Here is a 16,567-nt window from a genome sequence, read left to right on the forward strand (position 1 = left end):
TATTGTGCTTCTAGTGATCCCATCTTTGATATAACAACGTCATACAAAACGTTGGAAGTTGGAAGTATAGCTTAATCATGTTGTGCCAATCGAAAATGATTGGAATAAATTACCTATCCACCTTAGAAATAAAGCACATTGTCCGTGCATGTTTATTATTCTTCAATCAGAAAGAGACACGTCCATGTGCACACGCCACTATACATGCACATCACACTCATATAACCATGTGTCCATGTGTTGGGGAATACTTCCCCTGGCCCCTCACCTTGGCATCCAATGCCAAGAGGCTCTTGAGGCTGAGGAGATGGAGGGCATTGTCGTTCGGGTGGGTGCCCCTTTATTTCCAGTCTTTGGGTAGCGGTGGGATCTTCCACCTACTTGAGAATTGAGCACCGCTCTATAATCTTTGGTCTCGGAAGTCCTCCAATGACCATACATGAACAATGTCGGTTGTTCACAACATGTGCCCCAATGCCACATCTCATCAATAATGGGTAGGATAGGATGACATCACCAAGTAGATAATGTGCCATTAGGACCATGGTAAAAATCCCTTCGTGTCCGGAGCCACCCTTCTCAGGTGGGCCTGTAAATGCTCCCTTGTCCTCGTGGCACTATTGTAAATACATACCTCGTGCCATGTACATACCGGCCCCAGCAAGGAGGTTCTATATCTTTCGATTATTCTTCCAAACACACATAATGCTCTTATCTTTTTTTCGGGTAAAAGAGAGCAAAGACATGTCACTTTCTAATCCCTAAGTTTGAACTCCTCGTACAACCGTACTCTCATCTTTGCTACAGTAATCCCTAAGTTTGAACTCCTCACTCTCTTTGAGAGTTCTTGCCATTGCTGATGCCGTCGAAAGCGCTCGTGTATAAAAAGCGGGCACCGCAATTTGAATCTTGTTTGGTGGAGTTGTAATCACCAACGCCCACATAAGAGGTGGTCCTCATATGTGTTGATGTTTAGGTTAGGTTTTTTCTGCAATTTTATGATGCCATTTACACAAATTCACAAAATAAGTATACCAAGTCGGATCATGAAAATCTTGAATTCTTGGAACCACACGCAAAGCATTATTAGAAGCATGGAGGTGATTTTCAGGTCTAAATTCTTTTTGTGACTCATGTTTCTACATAAAAATTAAATGATGGAACATGTGGTTAGCTATCTTTCAAACTAAACTAATTATGGTTTCCTGTTTTTTTTCTTCCACACAATTGGCTAGGAAAACCGTATAAGATGGGTTTTTCGAGCCATCTCACATGACCCTCTATGTAACAATTAAAACAAAGAAAAGTTTAATTTAATCCCTCCAACAAGCATGATAGTCTGATTTTCAACCTACAAATTAAAATCGGACAAATTTAGTCCTTCAGTGGTTTTGAAGGTGGTTTCTATTTTCTGAAAATTAAAAAAATAAATCCTAAATAATTTATTTTAAAATATAAAAATGAAACCGGTACCAATTTTTTTGCTAAAATTGTATCCGTCTGTTGGTGCTCTATTTGGTGTTATTTGAATCTTATTTGTTTCCATTTAAATAGAGCAAATAAAAATCTAAGAAGAGGACCAAACTATATCCAAATAACTCCAAATAGAACGCCAACATATATGTTGCTTTTTTTTAAAAAAAGAATTAGTATTGGTTTCGTATTCTTGTGATCTAAAAATAAATCATTTTAAAACTTTATAGATTAAACTAGAATCTTTTAAATTTCTAGAAAGTAGAAAACCGCGTTTGAAAGCATCCAAATGATCAAATTCGTTTGATTTCAACAGTTGGATGGCTCACAGTGTCTAGTTTGTAGTTGAAGGTTGGTAATCGGATTTTTATGATAGTTGGAGTGTGTAAATGGTACCTTTTCTTTTAAGAAACAACGATCCCTCCCAGCCCAAACTTGCAAGTTTGTAACTGGCGCCCACTGGACGTGAATCTATCCTTTTTCTTTCCTGTACGAAATATGCCGACTGTTGACAGTCGGGACATTTTATTCTATTCATGATTAATCAGTTTATACAAGATCAAGCTCTTCGTTTTCATAAATTGATGAAGAGCTACTACCAGGATGTCCGGTCACACACTTTTCAAGATTTTAGAAATAAGGCAATATATTCCTCTACTGAGCTTCAAGCAGACTTTGGAGGAACCGTTGGTACCACAGCGCGGACGACTTGGGCTTTCTTTCCTGCGTTTGGTAGTCAACGTAGTGAAGTCCAAACCGGAGAGTGTACCCATAGAGCCATTCGAAATTGTCGATGAGAGACCAGACGAAGTAGCCACGGACATCAGCTCCATCCCTAGGAACAATTTGGCTCAAATCCATGTTAGCTGGGAACACAGTTCGCTCATGTAATTGAACAAAGTTGTGAAATTTGAAATGCAACTGACCTGATAACTTTGGCAAGTTTTGTGAGGTAACCATCAAGGTACTCTATCCTGCCCTGGTCGTCAAGCCAGTCTTCGACATGGGCATAGCCATCTCCGCCTTGTGCGTAACCTGTTGAAATTTTCGAGTAATATAATTGTCACAACCCTGAACGTGAAGGAAACGGAACATGAACAGCATTTCAATTTGAACCAGTACTCTAATAGACGTACCATTTTCGGTGATGAACATGGGCAGATTGTTGTATCTCTTCATGATGTAGGTGACAATCTTCTCTATCCCTTCAGGGACAACGTAGAACGTCGGCATCGCTGTCTGCACAGAGGGCACATGAGATCAAATTGAGCACTGAAGAATGGATTCAAGCACGTACGAGTTAGCTAGCAGTATGTTTCAGCTCCGGTCCATGTCAAAAACTCACTGGAGGTCCGACGGGGAGCCCGTTCCTCTCTCCGGTGACGGCCGCCAGCGCGTGCTGGGTCTCCTGCCCCAGTGGGCAGCCTGGTGAAAACATGCAGTCCCTGGCGTACAGGGTGGTGTAGTGGTTGACGCCGATGAAGTCCAGCTTGTAACCCAGCTTCCTTCTCTCCTCCGGCGAGAAGGCCGGCAGCCTGGAGCCCAGGATCTGCCGCATCTCCGGTGGGTAGTCGCCGTAGACTATTGGATCAAGAAACCTGCAGCAAGTTTTTTTTAAAAAAGAACTCTGTAAATTAAGATCAAATCCACATGCACGCACGTTTGTTCCTCTGTCAGTTCAGAACTTCAGATGATTCGTTACCATGGGACGTCGAAGGCCAGCGCCCGTTCAGTCGCCAGCCGGTCCACTGGTGCGTCCGTCATCGGCTTGAACCAGGTGGTGGACATGACGATGCCGATCAAGCCCTTCTGCTCGCTCTGCAGATTTCAACCAAAGCAGGGTGTGAAAGACTGAACGAGCACTACTGCATTGTCTGATGCTCCGCACGTCAGGCTCATGGCTGTCAATCAGTAAGTTACCTGGTATTTTCTCTTGTAAATCTCGACGGCGGTGGCGTGGGACAGGACGACGTTGTGGGTGGCGAGGTAGGGCTCGGCGCCGGAGTCGCCGCGGGCGCAGGAGCCGTACGGCGGTGAGCACCGGGCCGGCGGGTACGTGCCGAGCATGTAGCCCTTGCGGACAGCCACGTTGGGCTCGTTGAAGGTGGCCCAGTACTTGACGCGGTCGCCGAACGCCGCGAAGCACACGTCGGCGAAGTAGCCGAAGTCTCGCTGGATCTCGTCGCTGAGCCACGACCCGTACCTGTCCTCCAGCTCTTGCGGGATGTCGTAGTGGGTCAGCGTCACGAATGGTTCTATCCCTGCTCCAGCAAAGAAAAAAAGTTCAGAACTCTCAACTCTGTTCGGAAGAAATTCAGAGGAGACAGACAGGATGATGTCAGTTGTCAGGATCCAAGTAGCAAAGGTAGGCTGGGCGATATACCTTTGTGCAGGAGTGAATCGATGAGTTCGTCGTAGAACGCGATGCCTGCTAGGTTCACTTTGCCGAATCTCCCTCCTGTTCATGGCGAATGGAAATTTTATTCAGGTTCAGATTCTTCAGAAGAGCTGACAAAGGTTCCATCGATTGAGAAAGAATGGAGTTTTGAAGCATAGAGCTCACTTGGAAGAATCCTGGCCCATGATATAGAGAACCTGTAGGCGTTTGTGCCGAGCGAGTGCATCAGCTCAACATCGTCCTGTCAAAAAGCAGCAGGATTATCGGTGCAGTTTAACACGTGCGGAAAAAAAATTCAGTTCTCCGTGGGCAAGTAGCATTCACACCTCGAAACGATGGTAGTGATCATCCGCGATGTCCCCGGTGCTTCTATCTTTGATTCTCCCTAAAACATTGGGCTACTTGAGATATGTGGTTTGCAAAATTCAAGACAGAATAGGTATGTATGCTTGCAATCTATGACAAAACAAGAGGTATGACAGAACAAGGGGGCACACTACAGAACAGACAATTACTGTAGGTTAATAAATCGCGTTATTTGTTCAACCGATGGTAGTTAAATGCCAGATATCCGGAGGATATGATTGTCACTTTGGAGAACCGGGTGATACGAATATTCATGCCGGTTCACTTCCAGTTCCAGCTAAATCATTTGAGGCCCGGAGCAGTTTATAACTGACAGGAATATTCTATCACACCTATTATTTTGAACCGGCATAAAGAACATGTTCATGTTCTATGTGATAATCTAAGCTGCTGCTTCATATCATGCTACTTCTGTATAGCAACATCGTCTAAGGTCTTATTTGGTTGAGATTATAATCCACCTAGATTATATAAACTGAATTACGGGTTATGGGTACTATGATAAAAGATTACCTTGGGACTACAAATAATGTAAAATAAGCTTGGGCAGCTTATTTCAGATTATATGTGGTCCTATGATGATCTTTTATCCTAATACTCTTGACTATAATTCAGCTTATATAACGTAGGAGGAAAACAAACAGGCCCTAACAAACTTTCTTCTACAGTTCAGCAGATTAACAAACTGGAGGCAGTTCTGCTCATCATCATCAGAAGAAAAACTATAGTTGAGGAATTACCTGGTTGGTGGGTGAACACATCCCAATTGCTTAAACTTTTGTTGCCCTCGAGGTATGCACCTTCGATCTAGAGGTAAAAAAGAAAAGAAATAAGGCTATATAATGGTTTCATGAATCCATTGTATATCACTTCAGCTTAGTACTTATTATGTCAGTAGTGTTTCACCAATTCTCAAGCACACAAAAACACCAGAAAAAAGAAAGAAAGAAATAAAGAAAGAAATCTAGAGCGAGCATTTCTTTTCATCCCAGTTTGAGCTGCAACAAAATTCTGGGGCAGGCAGCACAAGTAGTACACGGGCCTGGAATCAGGTGGAGCCCAAATAAAAAGCCCAAGACAGAGGTACATATGCCCCGGGCCTGGAAAGACATGGTTTGTTTAGTCGCGTCATCAACTCATCATTTACTCTAGACAGGACGACGCGAATGCGATGCTACACCAATGAACTATCTAATCATCTATCAATCACGCATGTGTTCTCCACTTATTTCTCATCTGAATGACTGACAAAGACCGTACGTTCAAGTTCAAGCAAGGCCAGCCGCACGTACGCATACTCCACCGAACGGCAGGCCAAAACCAAGCGCGCGCGTGATGTGCGGCAAAAAGGCGATGGAGGCAAACTAAACTAGCGCCGAGAACTGCTAGGGAAATTAAGATGAGTAGACCGAGCTCGATCAAATCACCTGGTACGAGGAAGTGGCGGTGCCGAAGAGGAACGACGCCGGGAAGTCGCTCCGGCGGACGGCGGAAGCCGACGGGAGCAGCAGCAGCAGCAGCAGGAGCCAAGCGCCGCCGAGCACCGGCCGCCATGCCCTGCCCGCCGCCATCGTCGTTGGTGCCGTCCAGCAGGGGAGGATGGAATTGATGCCTAGGAACTTGCTCCTTTTGGGCTTCGGCTGCTGTGAAGTGTACAACGTTGGGCGATCGACCACCGGAACAGAAAAGGTTAGGGACACGGGGCCGGCGGGGCGGGCGTTCTCGTGTGACCCCCTCGACTGTTTCCATCCGCTTTTCGGTGGTGGATGTATATAGGGTGAGGTGGTCTGAGGGCGTGGTGCAACAGCGTGCTGGTTGCTGTTGTTGGGATCCATGGAAAAAAGTTCGAAGCCGACGCGGGCGTGCGTGAACAACGGTGTGGGGTGTGGGGTGGAAAAGGCGAATCGGGACAGTAGGACTGGACTTTCGTGACTGCTCTCGGCTCTCAGGAAATCGCCATTTTCTGGTAGTGACCTCATCAGCACACGATGGATGGATCGTGCATATCGACCGGCCGGATAAACAATCCTTGGACATCCTACCTGTGCCGTGGAAATTATCCATGCATCCGTCCGTCCATCCACCCAGTTCGCTTCACCACGCAACGCAACCGCCCCGGTAATGCACATCAAACTGCTAACTCCAAAGAATTCTGTGAAACTACGTTGTCGGTTTTCATCCGGCAAGTATCTGCTCAGGTCAGACTAGAGATCTGCATGAGCATTGTATTCTCGATGCTACGAGGATGCATGGTGCAGGACGGTCCACCATCGCAATGGCTGAAGAAAGATCATTAGTTGACATTACGATGTATGTACGTGCATGGTCTCTAGACCAAACCGTAGCGAGAGTAATCACGAGATGAAATTAAACTAAGTCAAACGCTCTGATCCTGTCCCGTTCTAGACAGCCACACAATACCGGCCTTCTCGTACGTAGGCGCCAAGAGTTTCCCTGCGTCGAGAAGTATTGCAGGCAGAGGCAGCGAACTTTAACAAGCGAATTAGCAAACGCAGCTTTCTCTCTGTTCCTTTCTTCTTCGTCCTCTAGCTAGGGGTACAGATTCTCCGCTCAACAATTTAATTATTACCACAGTACATTTCCTCCGGCTCTATCGATCACCGTATCGATCGCTTCATCAGCAAGAAATTCCACCTTGCTCTCCCACCGCGAGCTCCCTCGCGTCGCGTCGTGTCCCTACGGCCACCCCCTGCGTCACCTCAGGCTGCACAGAATCATCGGTCAGAGAAGTATAATAGCAGATTGCAAGTAGACCGAATGCTGAGATGGAGGAGGAAGAAAAGGAGAGGAGAAGCATGAGGTGGAGAAGAGAGGAGAGGAGAGAGAAGAAGCTGTAAACTCACAGCCCGCTTAGACACAAGAATCAAGAAACTTTGTGACCGAGATAAGTAGACCTTGTATTAATATTGAAGAGCTCACTAGTATATGGGTGGACTGAGAGATATGCTGCAAAGATACTTACGACCACCGGCCGGCTGTATTATTAGCCTTGCTGTCAGTGGGTGAAAGCGGCAGTCACTGCGGTACTTTTGGGGGGCCAAATCTCGGAGTGACGTTGCCTTCGCGGATCGGATACGACGCTGACGGGGGTCCTTTTCTTTCTTTGCCCGGCGAGAACCAAAGTTTTGACGGGAGGAGGAGATAGCTGTCAGCCTGTTACCATCCGCGCGGCGCACAGGAGGAAGCGTGCGCGTCTCGACGACGACGACGACGAGCCGCGGCGCTGGCGAGCCCAGGACGGTGCCGATCCACAGACCACAGGGATCGGATCGGATTGCCTCTCCACATCAATCAAGAAAGCTTCGTCTTTTTCCCAAGATAAACCACGCTCTGCAGTCTCGGACGTGTCCGTGTGTTTTTATCCGCAGGAAAGCACGCCCTACGGGGATCTCGGATCGAGTCTCGACCTGTCTCTCTTCACCCCGGCGGGTTCGCTGTTTCGCTTATTGGTTGCTTGTGTTCAAGGATATTTGAGGATGATGTTAATGTTATGGACCCAGCGTGGCAACTGAGACGCGTGAGCAAGGAATCGCCATCGTGTCGTAACACCCTTGTACACGAATACCCATGGTCATTTGGTCTTAAGATCAACACGTGACACGTCAAGAATGGACACGTTTTTCCTCCTCTCTCGTCTCTCCAAAACGTGCACATGTCCATCTCAAAACCCCCCAAAAAAAAGGTGCACATGTCCCAATTTCTTCTGGTCTGATTTGTTCGATTTCGGTTGATTTGCTGTGAGTCGGCCCAGTCTCCCAGACATGCACGAGGCTGTGCAAGGCCCAAACTGGACCATCTGATCAGCACAAGCTCGATTCGATTCGGGCCGTTCATAGCCCGGCGCGCGCAGTCGTCTGCAGAGTTGCAGCAGACTTGCAGTGGCGCCGGCGGCAGATATCAACTGCCGCGGCCGAGAAATATCCACACAGCTAATCTCCACACGCCCCGCCACTTCGTCGCTCGCAGTCGCAGCTCGCTTACCCACCGCGACCCGCCGCCTGGTCCCGAACCATGATCGCCGCCGCCGCAGGCGCGGCAACGGCCACCACCTTCCCGTTCGTCTCGTCCTTCCACCGCCCGCGCCTCCGTCCCTGCCCGCGCCGCGCCGCCGCCATCCTCCCGCCCCGCGCCACCGGCTCGTCGTCGTCCTGGGAGGAGCGCGAGGAGGCGCGGTGGCTCCGCGAGGAGCAGCGATGGCAGCGGGAGGAGCAGCGGTGGCTGCGCGAGGAGTCGCGCTGGCGCGCCGAGCGCGAGGCCCTGCTCGCCGAGGTCGCGGCGCTGCGGCTCCGCCTCCGCGCGCTCGAGGGGACTCACCCCCACCTCGCGGCCGCCGTCGACGCCGTGGTCTCGCCCGCGCCCCCGGCCGCGGTGCCCGCGCCGCAGCCCAGGCCGGCGCTCGTGGAGGAGGTCGAAGTCGTCGAGGTGAGGAAGGAGGTGGTGGTGGTCGAGGAGGAGAAGAAGGCGGCGGCCAAGGCCGAGTCAGCAGGGAGCGGCGCCGGCGCCGGCAAGAGCAGGAGGACGCTGAGGGCGGGGGCCGAGGGCGAGGACGTGCGCGCGATGCAGGTGAGCGTCGTCGCGGGCCTCTCGTTCTGGCTAGGATTCGTGTTGCATGACGTATTGACGTGTGTGCCTCGGTGGACGGTGGGTGCGTGAGCTGAGCCGACACACCCCGGCCCATCGCTGTTTGGCAATGCCTCTGCCTGGGGCAATGCTCTAAGCTGCCAGATTTTTCTGTACGATTTGCAGCGGTTGCAAGCGAATCAGCAGCTCTAGATTGTCAGAAACTTCTCATGAATGGCCGATACAGCAATCCTGCAATTGCATAGAAGAAGATTGATCGGCACTCGTCGGTGCAAAACTAAATGCATTTTGCCTCATGCAGGAAGCTCTGCAGAAGCTGGGTTTTTACTCGGGCGAGGAAGACATGGAGTACTCCAGCTTCTCATCTGGCACCGACCGAGCTGTCAAGACGTGGCAGGTCGGTACTGCTTCAAGCTTCACCGTCACTTCACTACTGAATTGGAACATGTAATTTCCATATGTAACCTGATGAGTCAATAACATACACGTTCCTTTCAGGCAACGGTAGGGAGTTCAGAGGACGGAGTGATGACGTCGGAGCTACTTGAGAGGCTATTCTCAGGCAAGACTGGGGAGGATGGGACGACTAAAGTGAGTTTAGCTGCATGCATATATACTTTGCCAAGTTCTGCTGACCAATGTCACAGCATTTCTGATTTTAATTTTAACTTATGCATGTCTACCTGACTTATGTGCCTCAAAAACTAACTCCATCCTAAAAATTCGTGATATACAATACAAGTACACCGCGAATCACAGGGAAGTAAATATTTTCAGAACCATAGAACTCTCCGCTTACCTTCTGCAGTATTTTCAGTAGTGCCCACTGCACAGCTGCTGAGATTCGATTTTCTTGCAGGATGGCACAAACGGAGCAGCTGTTCCTGCTGTAACAGGAATCGCGGAGGTTCGACAGACTGTGGTTGCAGAAAATGGTGTTTCAGGGGTAGGGGTTTCGGAACACAGAGTATTTCTTCTCGGTGAAAACAGGTGGGAAGACCCATCCAGGCTGACATCGAATAAGAAACCAGTCAGCACCGGTACTGCTGCATCAACCAAGACATGCATCTCCTGTAGAGGCGAAGGCCGCCTCATGTGCTTAGGTACTAAAACCCTAAAACCTAATGCTTCCACTGATATGTACAAGTGCAAATTCACCTTTCATATTAATGGTCTGGAAAAACATACTATTATATATGAAGCTGATAACTTCTGGAACCCTAAAACCATGATACAATCCGCCAAGACACTTATAATTGCCAAGCGGCTGTTATTCTGTTTGAAATTATAGCAAGATTACAGTAGAACCTTTTCCAGGCCTACCTCACTCTACTGTTCTCTAAAGCCCTATTTGATGTCTGATGTACTAAGTCAGTCAGTCTGATGTCCATTCTTCCCCTGAGTTTTGTTAACCTTCTGTAATGTACTGAAAAATGACCTGCAGCACTCTATCTCCCATTCTGTGACTATTGATCTTTTTTTTTTTCTGCAGAATGTGATGGAACAGGAGAGCCGAACATTGAACCACAGGTATGCTAGATTCCTTCTGCATAAATGCATCGCACCATCATATCAATTAAATTAACTCCCGTATCTAAACGCATTCAAAATTAACGTTTCCTAAAATGCAGTTTTTGGAGTGGGTTGGTGAAGGTACAAAGTGCCCATACTGTGAAGGCCTCGGTTCCATCTTATGCGATGTTTGTGATGGGAAGAAAGTAGTGGCAAGTTAAGCAAGACATATAACAACATTCTGCCTTGTTTGTGAACAACATAGTCGTGCATGTAGATACTACCAAACTATTCACTTTTATCATCGTGATTGAATAACACATTCACATGGCCAGTTTGAGTGCCTGTCATCCTACAGAAAGCAGGATCATAGCAAGGTTGCGAAATACTCCATACTGTTTCTTGTACAATAGAAGGAAACATATTAACAAAGAAGGAAATTATTTTCTCAAATAAGGCTTCTAAAATTAACATGTATGTTAATCTTTCACTTGTCATAATCTCTTCACAGAAGTATGTGATGTTCTCTAAACCTATGTTGGTGCTCTTTCCTACTTGGATTTCTACCATCTACTTCAATTTTGCAGAATGCAATAAACCACCTATGCAGTTTACATTGGGATAGTGCTTTAAACATAATTTCTGTTACTACCATAAATTGAACTGCTAGCATAAATCCTAAAAATCAACATATCTTTTTAGAGAACAAAGTAAATAATAAGTTTATATCATGGAAGGAATGTGTAAGATCTGGTATTTCTGAAGAAATGATTAACTGTAGTTAAGTTCTTTATACAAAGTACAAACAACTCATTGCTTTAGCACAAGTGCATGAAAAAATAGTTTCCAGTCAGCAATCAAGCACCCACTGGGAAAAGAGGGTAATTTCCTTGACATGGGATCTTACTAATGGTATCACTGAAACAGAGTAATAGACAGACTCAACATGTTTTTCACAGGTCTTTTGATAAAACTGCACAGTATTTGACTATATTATTAGGCAATGTGGTAAAATGAATCAAGTACAATTGTTTAATCTATGCTTGTCAAACAGTTCGCTTGAATAGATACTTCGCGACCAAATAATATTGGAAAAAGTCTACATAACCCCCCAAATTCCAACTGGACTACTTCACCCCCCCAAACAATAAAACCAGCTATTTAATCCCCTAAACTTTGCAAAAACCATTTACTTAAACCCCCTCACCTGGTTTTGGAGGGTGGTTTTGCCACGCAGGCACGCTGACATGGACTGTGTTGGTGATGTGGAATACCTGACGGTGGGTCCCACTTGTAAATACTAGTTTTCTTTCTTTCCCCTACTTTCTCCTCTTCCGCACGACGCGCAAAAGGGTGGGCGGGACTGCAAGGTCGAGCGTGGCCCGCGGGGAAGGAGGAAAGGAGCACGAGTGGCCTGCGAATTCGCCAGGTCGGGCGCTTCTGCGGCCAAATTTGCGGCAGCGAGCAAGCTTAAACGGCACGTGGTGATGTAGGCACGGGCGTCGAGGCGGAACCCCGGCGGGAGCGGCATTTTGTCGAGCAGCGTGGCAGCGTCGAGCTAACCCTCGTGCGGAGGAGCTCATCATGGCAGAAGGTGAGGATGGCCGGGAGCACCTGCGCGGCAGGGAAGAGGAAGGACTGCAGTGGCTTGTGGCTCCATGCCGACCGGAGGGGCTGCATGCTATCTCATTTTCCGCTCCCTCCTTGTTCGAACAGAGCAAGCACGAGACAACCACCAGAAGCAGCTCCATCTTCCCCTAGCTTCTTGAGTTGGCAATCTCTCTCTCCTTGCTCAAATCAGTCGGTGCCTCCATCTCTATTTGAATTCCTCCCCACCAAGCAAATGGGATGCAGAGCAAGCAGCGCACGACGCGGGTGGCGGGTCATTGCTGTTGCGCTGCGGAGCCTCGTCAGACCACCATCACACCCAGCAGCGTTGCCATGCTGAAGCTAGCACTAGCAGGTGCTACACGGGGGTTGAACGCGGCCTTTGCCTCCCTCGTGGGCTCGTGGCGCAGGGGCGATTTGCCGGCCCAAACGCCATCTACGCCCGCCTGAGGCCGCTGCCGTCCATGGCGAGCGGTGGAGACGGATGCACAGGGAATCACTACTAGCCGAGGCGAATGCGCAAGGTCCGGGCGTCGGGGCATAGCACAGGCAGGCTGAGGAGAGCTGCCATGGCCCATGCGAGAGGGGGGGAGAAGAAGACGGGAGAAGACAGAAGAGCTGCCCACTTACAAAGTGGGTCCCACACGTCAGTAGTCCACCTCAGCGTTTTTGTCCAGCTCAGGACGCCAGTGGTTAAAACCGCTATGCAAAACCAGAAAAGGGACTAAGTGAATGGTTTTGCAAAGACGAGGGGGTTAAATACCCGGTTTTATAGTTTGGGGTGTGAAGTGGTCCAACCCCAATAGGTGCCAATAATATTCAAAGATTGGATAACACGTGAACAACTCAAAAGGAGAAACAAAAAATAACCGAGTCAACGACAGTACCATTTTTTAACAAATGGAGATAAGAAAATACTCACCAGGTAAGAAGTAGCAGACTGCTGTTCTTGATTCTGCTACAGAGACTTGGAGTCTTGGGCCATTTACATATCCCATGGAGTATGCAATATCTGTTTCTGATGCACTTCACATGCCATTTCTGTGTCTGATGCTAAAAAAAAGCAAATCAACTGATCAGAATTAATCCCCAAATTATATGAGCAAATGTATTACAAATACTATGCGATGTACCAGATTCCTCACCTATACAACCAAGCATATACTCTATCCACGGTGATCCAAAATACCAATAAAGGTCCTCACTCCTTTAGCAGGGTATAAGTTAAAAAAGGGTCATCATCCCTCAAGCAAGCATTCCAGACAAACTAAGCTGATCATATTCATCAATTCTGTCATCTCTATTCAACACTCCAGTAAGATTGCCAAGCATTTCATAGATGCTCAGAGATTCCGGGTGATGTGTGTCCTGTACAACAAATAAGCTTGTTTTGTTTCCCACAGTGATCCAACTACATCCTGGAAATTTTGCCACTCCTTTTTCTCGCATTGCTTCTCTGGCTACCTTAGCTTCAACCCAGTTACCAGATGCAGCATGCATGCTTGAAAGGAACACATATGTGGATGAGCTTCGTGGTTCCAACTCAACAAGTTTCTTTGCTGCAACTTTCCCTCCCTCTTCATCCTTGTGCATTCGACATGCTGCAAGATATGTAGCCCAGATCACACCATCAGCTCTGAAGGGTAAATGGTCAATAACTTCTTGAGCCTCTTCAAGATGACCACCACGTCCAAGTAGATCAATGAAACATGCATAATGATCTACTCTGGGTGTTAGCCCATAAGCTTGGCTCATAGAATCAAAGAAATTCCGGCCTTCAGAAATTAAACCAGCATGGCTACAAGCAATTAAAACACCAAGGAATGTAACTTCATCAGGCTTTAGCTGTGACTCTTGCATCTTCTGGAAGAGAAGAAGTGCCTCGTTAGCATAACCATTTTTTGCAAAACCAACAATCATGGAGTTCCATGGCATTATGTCTTGCTTGTTTTTCAATCCCTTGAAGATTTCAAAAGAAGATATTACGTCCCCACACTTGGCATACATGTCTATGAGGGCACTGGCTGCGGTTTCATAAGAAACAAATCCAGACTTTATGATGAGGCCATGTATCTCTTTTCCATCTGCGAGAGCTGCTATCTCAGAGCAAGCTTTCAGAACACTTGCGAATGTGGCCTCATCTGAACGAACATCACAACTGCGCATTCTCCAAAACATCACCAAAGATTGATCACTGTAACCATTTTGAGCATATCCTGAAATGATAGCTGTCCACCCAACCAGGTTTTTGCCATCTGGCACCTCCTTTAAGAGTTTGTTTGCATCCTCAAGCAATTTGCACTTCAAATATATTCCAACGAGAGAGATGCCAAGGGAAGCATCCTGACTCAAAAGACCAGATTTCAGTGTGTAACAATGGACTTGTTTGCCAATAACTGAACTGATAAGGCCAGCGCACCCAGAAAGAATGCTTGCAAATGTAAAGCTAGAAGGCTTGAAACCATCTTTTAGCACTTGTTGAAACAACTCTATAGCTTCATCTTCTCTATTGTTCTGCACAAGACCTGTAATAAACGCATTTCTTGGGACTATGCTGCTTGCATCTACCTGCGACAAAACCTTTCTAGATGATTCTATATCTCCGTGCTTCGAATACAAGTCAATCAGAGAGCTGCCAACAGCATGATTTGAGCAGACATTATACTTGATGGATGCGCAATGAATCTGTTTTCCAGTCTCCGTAGCCTGAATATTGGAACATGCATTAATTGCTGTAGCAAAAGACACCTCATCTGGTGCTATGCCATAGTGCTTCATCCTTTTGAGCGTACAGACTGCTTCTTCCTCCTCTTCATTATGTGCAAGTCCAACAATAAGAGCATTCCAGGATACACTATCCTTGTCTGGCATGAGACTGAACAGTGCTTTTGCAACATCAATTGCTCCAAGTTTTGAGTACATATCTAGCGTTGCATTAGACACAAATAAGTCTGCATCCATGCAGTTCTTGATTGTCATACAGTGTACCTGCCTTCCTAAGTCAAGGGAATCCAAGTTAATGCACGCGCCAAGGACACTCACAAATGTAAAATCATCAACCTCAAGGCCAGCTTTCCTCATATACTGAAACATTTGGATGGTCTCTTCTTGCAGCTCATTTTGAACAAACCCATAAAGCATCGCATTCCACATGACAATGTTCTTTTCAGTGGAGAAGTCAAACACCTTCTTTGCATCAGAGATGCAGCCATGTTTCACATACAGGTTGATCAGAGAACTGCCCACAAAAACATTTGCATCCAAACCATGCCTTACTGCCGCTGCATGTACCTGCTGGCCTTCATCAAACGCTGCTATGTTGGCTGCTGCGCTTAGCACGCTCGCGAAAGTGGACCGAGTTGGCCTCAATCCCCGTCTCCTCATATCCTTATACAGGCCAAACACTTCACTAACCAGTCCACCTTGCGTGTAACTGGAGATGACAGCATTCCAAGAAACCGTACTTGGCATATGCACCTTCTTCAGCAAAGTCCTTGCGTCCTCCAGTCTGCCCATGCTCGCAAGAGTGGAAATGATGGTGACGCACGTTACCTGGTCCGGGGCAGAGCCCATCTTTGCCATCCTAGAAAACAGAGCCAGCGCCTGCTGGTAGCGTCCGACCCGATGGTACCCTGCGATCATGCTCGTCCAGCAAATCGTGTCTGGGCAAGCGATCCCGTCGAACGCCCTCCGAGCATCGGCGACCTGGCCGCATTTGGCGTACATGTCCACCAGCGCCGCCTCGCAGAAGGCGCTGGAGCAGAACCCGCACTTGAGCAAGTCGCAGTGCACCTGCCTGCCATGGCCGAGAACGCCCAGTCGGGAGCACGCGGATAGAACCACCGCGAGGCCGAATTGGTCGGGGCAAGTGCCGATGGAGCACCTGATGGCGCGGAACGCGTCGAGGACGTCATGTGGGGACCCCGAGCGCGCGTGGCAGGACAGCACCGAGCTCGCCGCCGCGCCCGAAGGTCGCGCCCCGAGGCAGCGGCCCAGCGCGCGCCAGGCGTGGCCCGCGCGGTCGGACTTGCAGTAGAGGTCGACAAGCGCGTCGCCGAGGCGGCCCCGGAGCGGCAGGCCGAGGCGCAGGAGCCGCGCGTGCAGGACCCCGCATGCCCGCGCCGGGTGAGGACTTGCGTCGAACGGGTGGCGGGCGTGGCACTCTCGGGCGAGGGCCGCGAGGAGGCTGGCGTAGTAGGCCGCGGGGTCGGGGTCGCCCGCGTTGGCCGGGGAGGAGCGGAGGGGAGGTGGACGCTCGGGTCTCGGCCTAGGCGCGGCGCGGAGGAGCGCTGCCGAAGCGGAACGCATGTGCGCACGGCCGCGGCCGCCGCATATGCCCCTGAGTTTTGTCGGGCTTCCGCGCGCGCGGCGTCGGCTGTGGTGTGGAGAGCAATGCGAGCGGTCTGCGTATTTTGGCGGGCGGGTGCGGGCGGTGGCTGCCGGACGAGCCGCGCGGTCCCGGTGCGTTGCGATGCGGAACACGCACGGGGACGGGCGGGCGGCGACGCGGCGTGGGCTCGTGGCGTGCTACCTCTCCGGCAGTCCGGCAGGTGAATTTGCGCGCCTGCCGAGTGCCGGCTGCCAGTTGCCGACCGATAAACAGCAAAT

General features: G+C 48.8%; 3 protein-coding genes across 5 annotated transcripts; 1 reads left to right on the forward strand and 2 right to left on the reverse strand.

Annotated features, from left to right (window-relative positions):
* Positions 1 to 1,963: 1,963 nt before the first annotated feature.
* Positions 1,964 to 6,108, reverse strand: LOC117863555 (beta-glucosidase 18). The gene is made up of 11 exons (XM_034747337.2): positions 5,665 to 6,108; positions 4,978 to 5,044; positions 4,198 to 4,256; positions 4,037 to 4,112; positions 3,857 to 3,931; positions 3,394 to 3,734; positions 3,176 to 3,291; positions 2,819 to 3,071; positions 2,610 to 2,712; positions 2,400 to 2,508; positions 1,964 to 2,308 (listed from the first exon to the last, which is right to left on the reverse strand). Exons 1-11 carry the CDS (start codon positions 6,070 to 6,072, stop codon positions 2,128 to 2,130), a joined length of 1,788 nt encoding a protein of 595 aa, XP_034603228.1. The 5' UTR covers positions 6,073 to 6,108; the 3' UTR covers positions 1,964 to 2,127.
* Positions 6,109 to 6,632: 524 nt separating this feature from the next.
* On the reverse strand, positions 6,633 to 16,482 carry LOC117863553 (pentatricopeptide repeat-containing protein At3g09040, mitochondrial). Of its 3 annotated transcripts, none has more exons than XM_034747335.2 (3): positions 13,105 to 16,482; positions 12,882 to 13,012; positions 6,633 to 6,962 (listed from the first exon to the last, which is right to left on the reverse strand). In XM_034747335.2, exon 1 carries the CDS (start codon positions 16,265 to 16,267, stop codon positions 13,205 to 13,207), a length of 3,063 nt encoding a protein of 1,020 aa, XP_034603226.1. In that variant the 5' UTR covers positions 16,268 to 16,482; the 3' UTR covers positions 6,633 to 6,962; positions 12,882 to 13,012; positions 13,105 to 13,204. The 3 variants fall into 3 exon arrangements, with proteins under 3 accessions (XP_034603226.1, XP_034603227.1, XP_034603225.1); XM_034747336.2 differs by lacking the exon at positions 6,633 to 6,962 and adding an exon at positions 9,979 to 10,385 and having other exon boundaries at positions 12,882 to 13,006; XM_034747334.2 differs by lacking the exon at positions 6,633 to 6,962 and adding an exon at positions 9,979 to 10,385.
* Positions 8,058 to 10,701, forward strand: LOC117863556 (uncharacterized). The gene is made up of 6 exons (XM_034747338.2): positions 8,058 to 8,821; positions 9,141 to 9,236; positions 9,338 to 9,430; positions 9,699 to 9,942; positions 10,332 to 10,369; positions 10,471 to 10,701. The coding sequence occupies exons 1-6, from the start codon at positions 8,270 to 8,272 to the stop codon at positions 10,570 to 10,572; spliced, it is 1,125 nt and encodes a 374-aa protein (XP_034603229.1). The 5' UTR covers positions 8,058 to 8,269; the 3' UTR covers positions 10,573 to 10,701.
* Positions 16,483 to 16,567: the final 85 nt, after the last annotated feature.

This window comes from Setaria viridis, chromosome 7 (assembly GCF_005286985.2).
Source record: "Setaria viridis chromosome 7, Setaria_viridis_v4.0, whole genome shotgun sequence".
NCBI classification, from domain to species: Eukaryota; Viridiplantae; Streptophyta; class Magnoliopsida; order Poales; family Poaceae; genus Setaria; species Setaria viridis.

What these genes read in the sequence shown, in the direction of transcription:
- LOC117863553 (XM_034747335.2), bottom strand. Translation starts at nt 16,267, where the DNA reads ATGCGTTCCGCTTCGGCAGCGCTCCTCCGCGCCGCGCCTAGGCCGAGA.
- LOC117863555 (XM_034747337.2), bottom strand. Translation starts at nt 6,072, where the DNA reads ATGGATCCCAACAACAGCAACCAGCACGCTGTTGCACCACGCCCTCAG. An exon ending in ATCACTACCATCGTTTCGAG is followed by an intron (nt 4,113 to 4,197) that starts GTGTGAATGCTA and finishes GCTTTTTGACAG; the next exon opens with GACGATGTTGAGCTGATGCA. An exon ending in ATGGGCCAGGATTCTTCCAA is followed by an intron (nt 3,932 to 4,036) that starts GTGAGCTCTATG and finishes CGCCATGAACAG; the next exon opens with GAGGGAGATTCGGCAAAGTG.
- LOC117863556 (XM_034747338.2), top strand. Translation starts at nt 8,270, where the DNA reads ATGATCGCCGCCGCCGCAGGCGCGGCAACGGCCACCACCTTCCCGTTC. An exon ending in GAGCTGTCAAGACGTGGCAG is followed by an intron (nt 9,237 to 9,337) that starts GTCGGTACTGCT and finishes CGTTCCTTTCAG; the next exon opens with GCAACGGTAGGGAGTTCAGA. An exon ending in GGGAGGATGGGACGACTAAA is followed by an intron (nt 9,431 to 9,698) that starts GTGAGTTTAGCT and finishes ATTTTCTTGCAG; the next exon opens with GATGGCACAAACGGAGCAGC.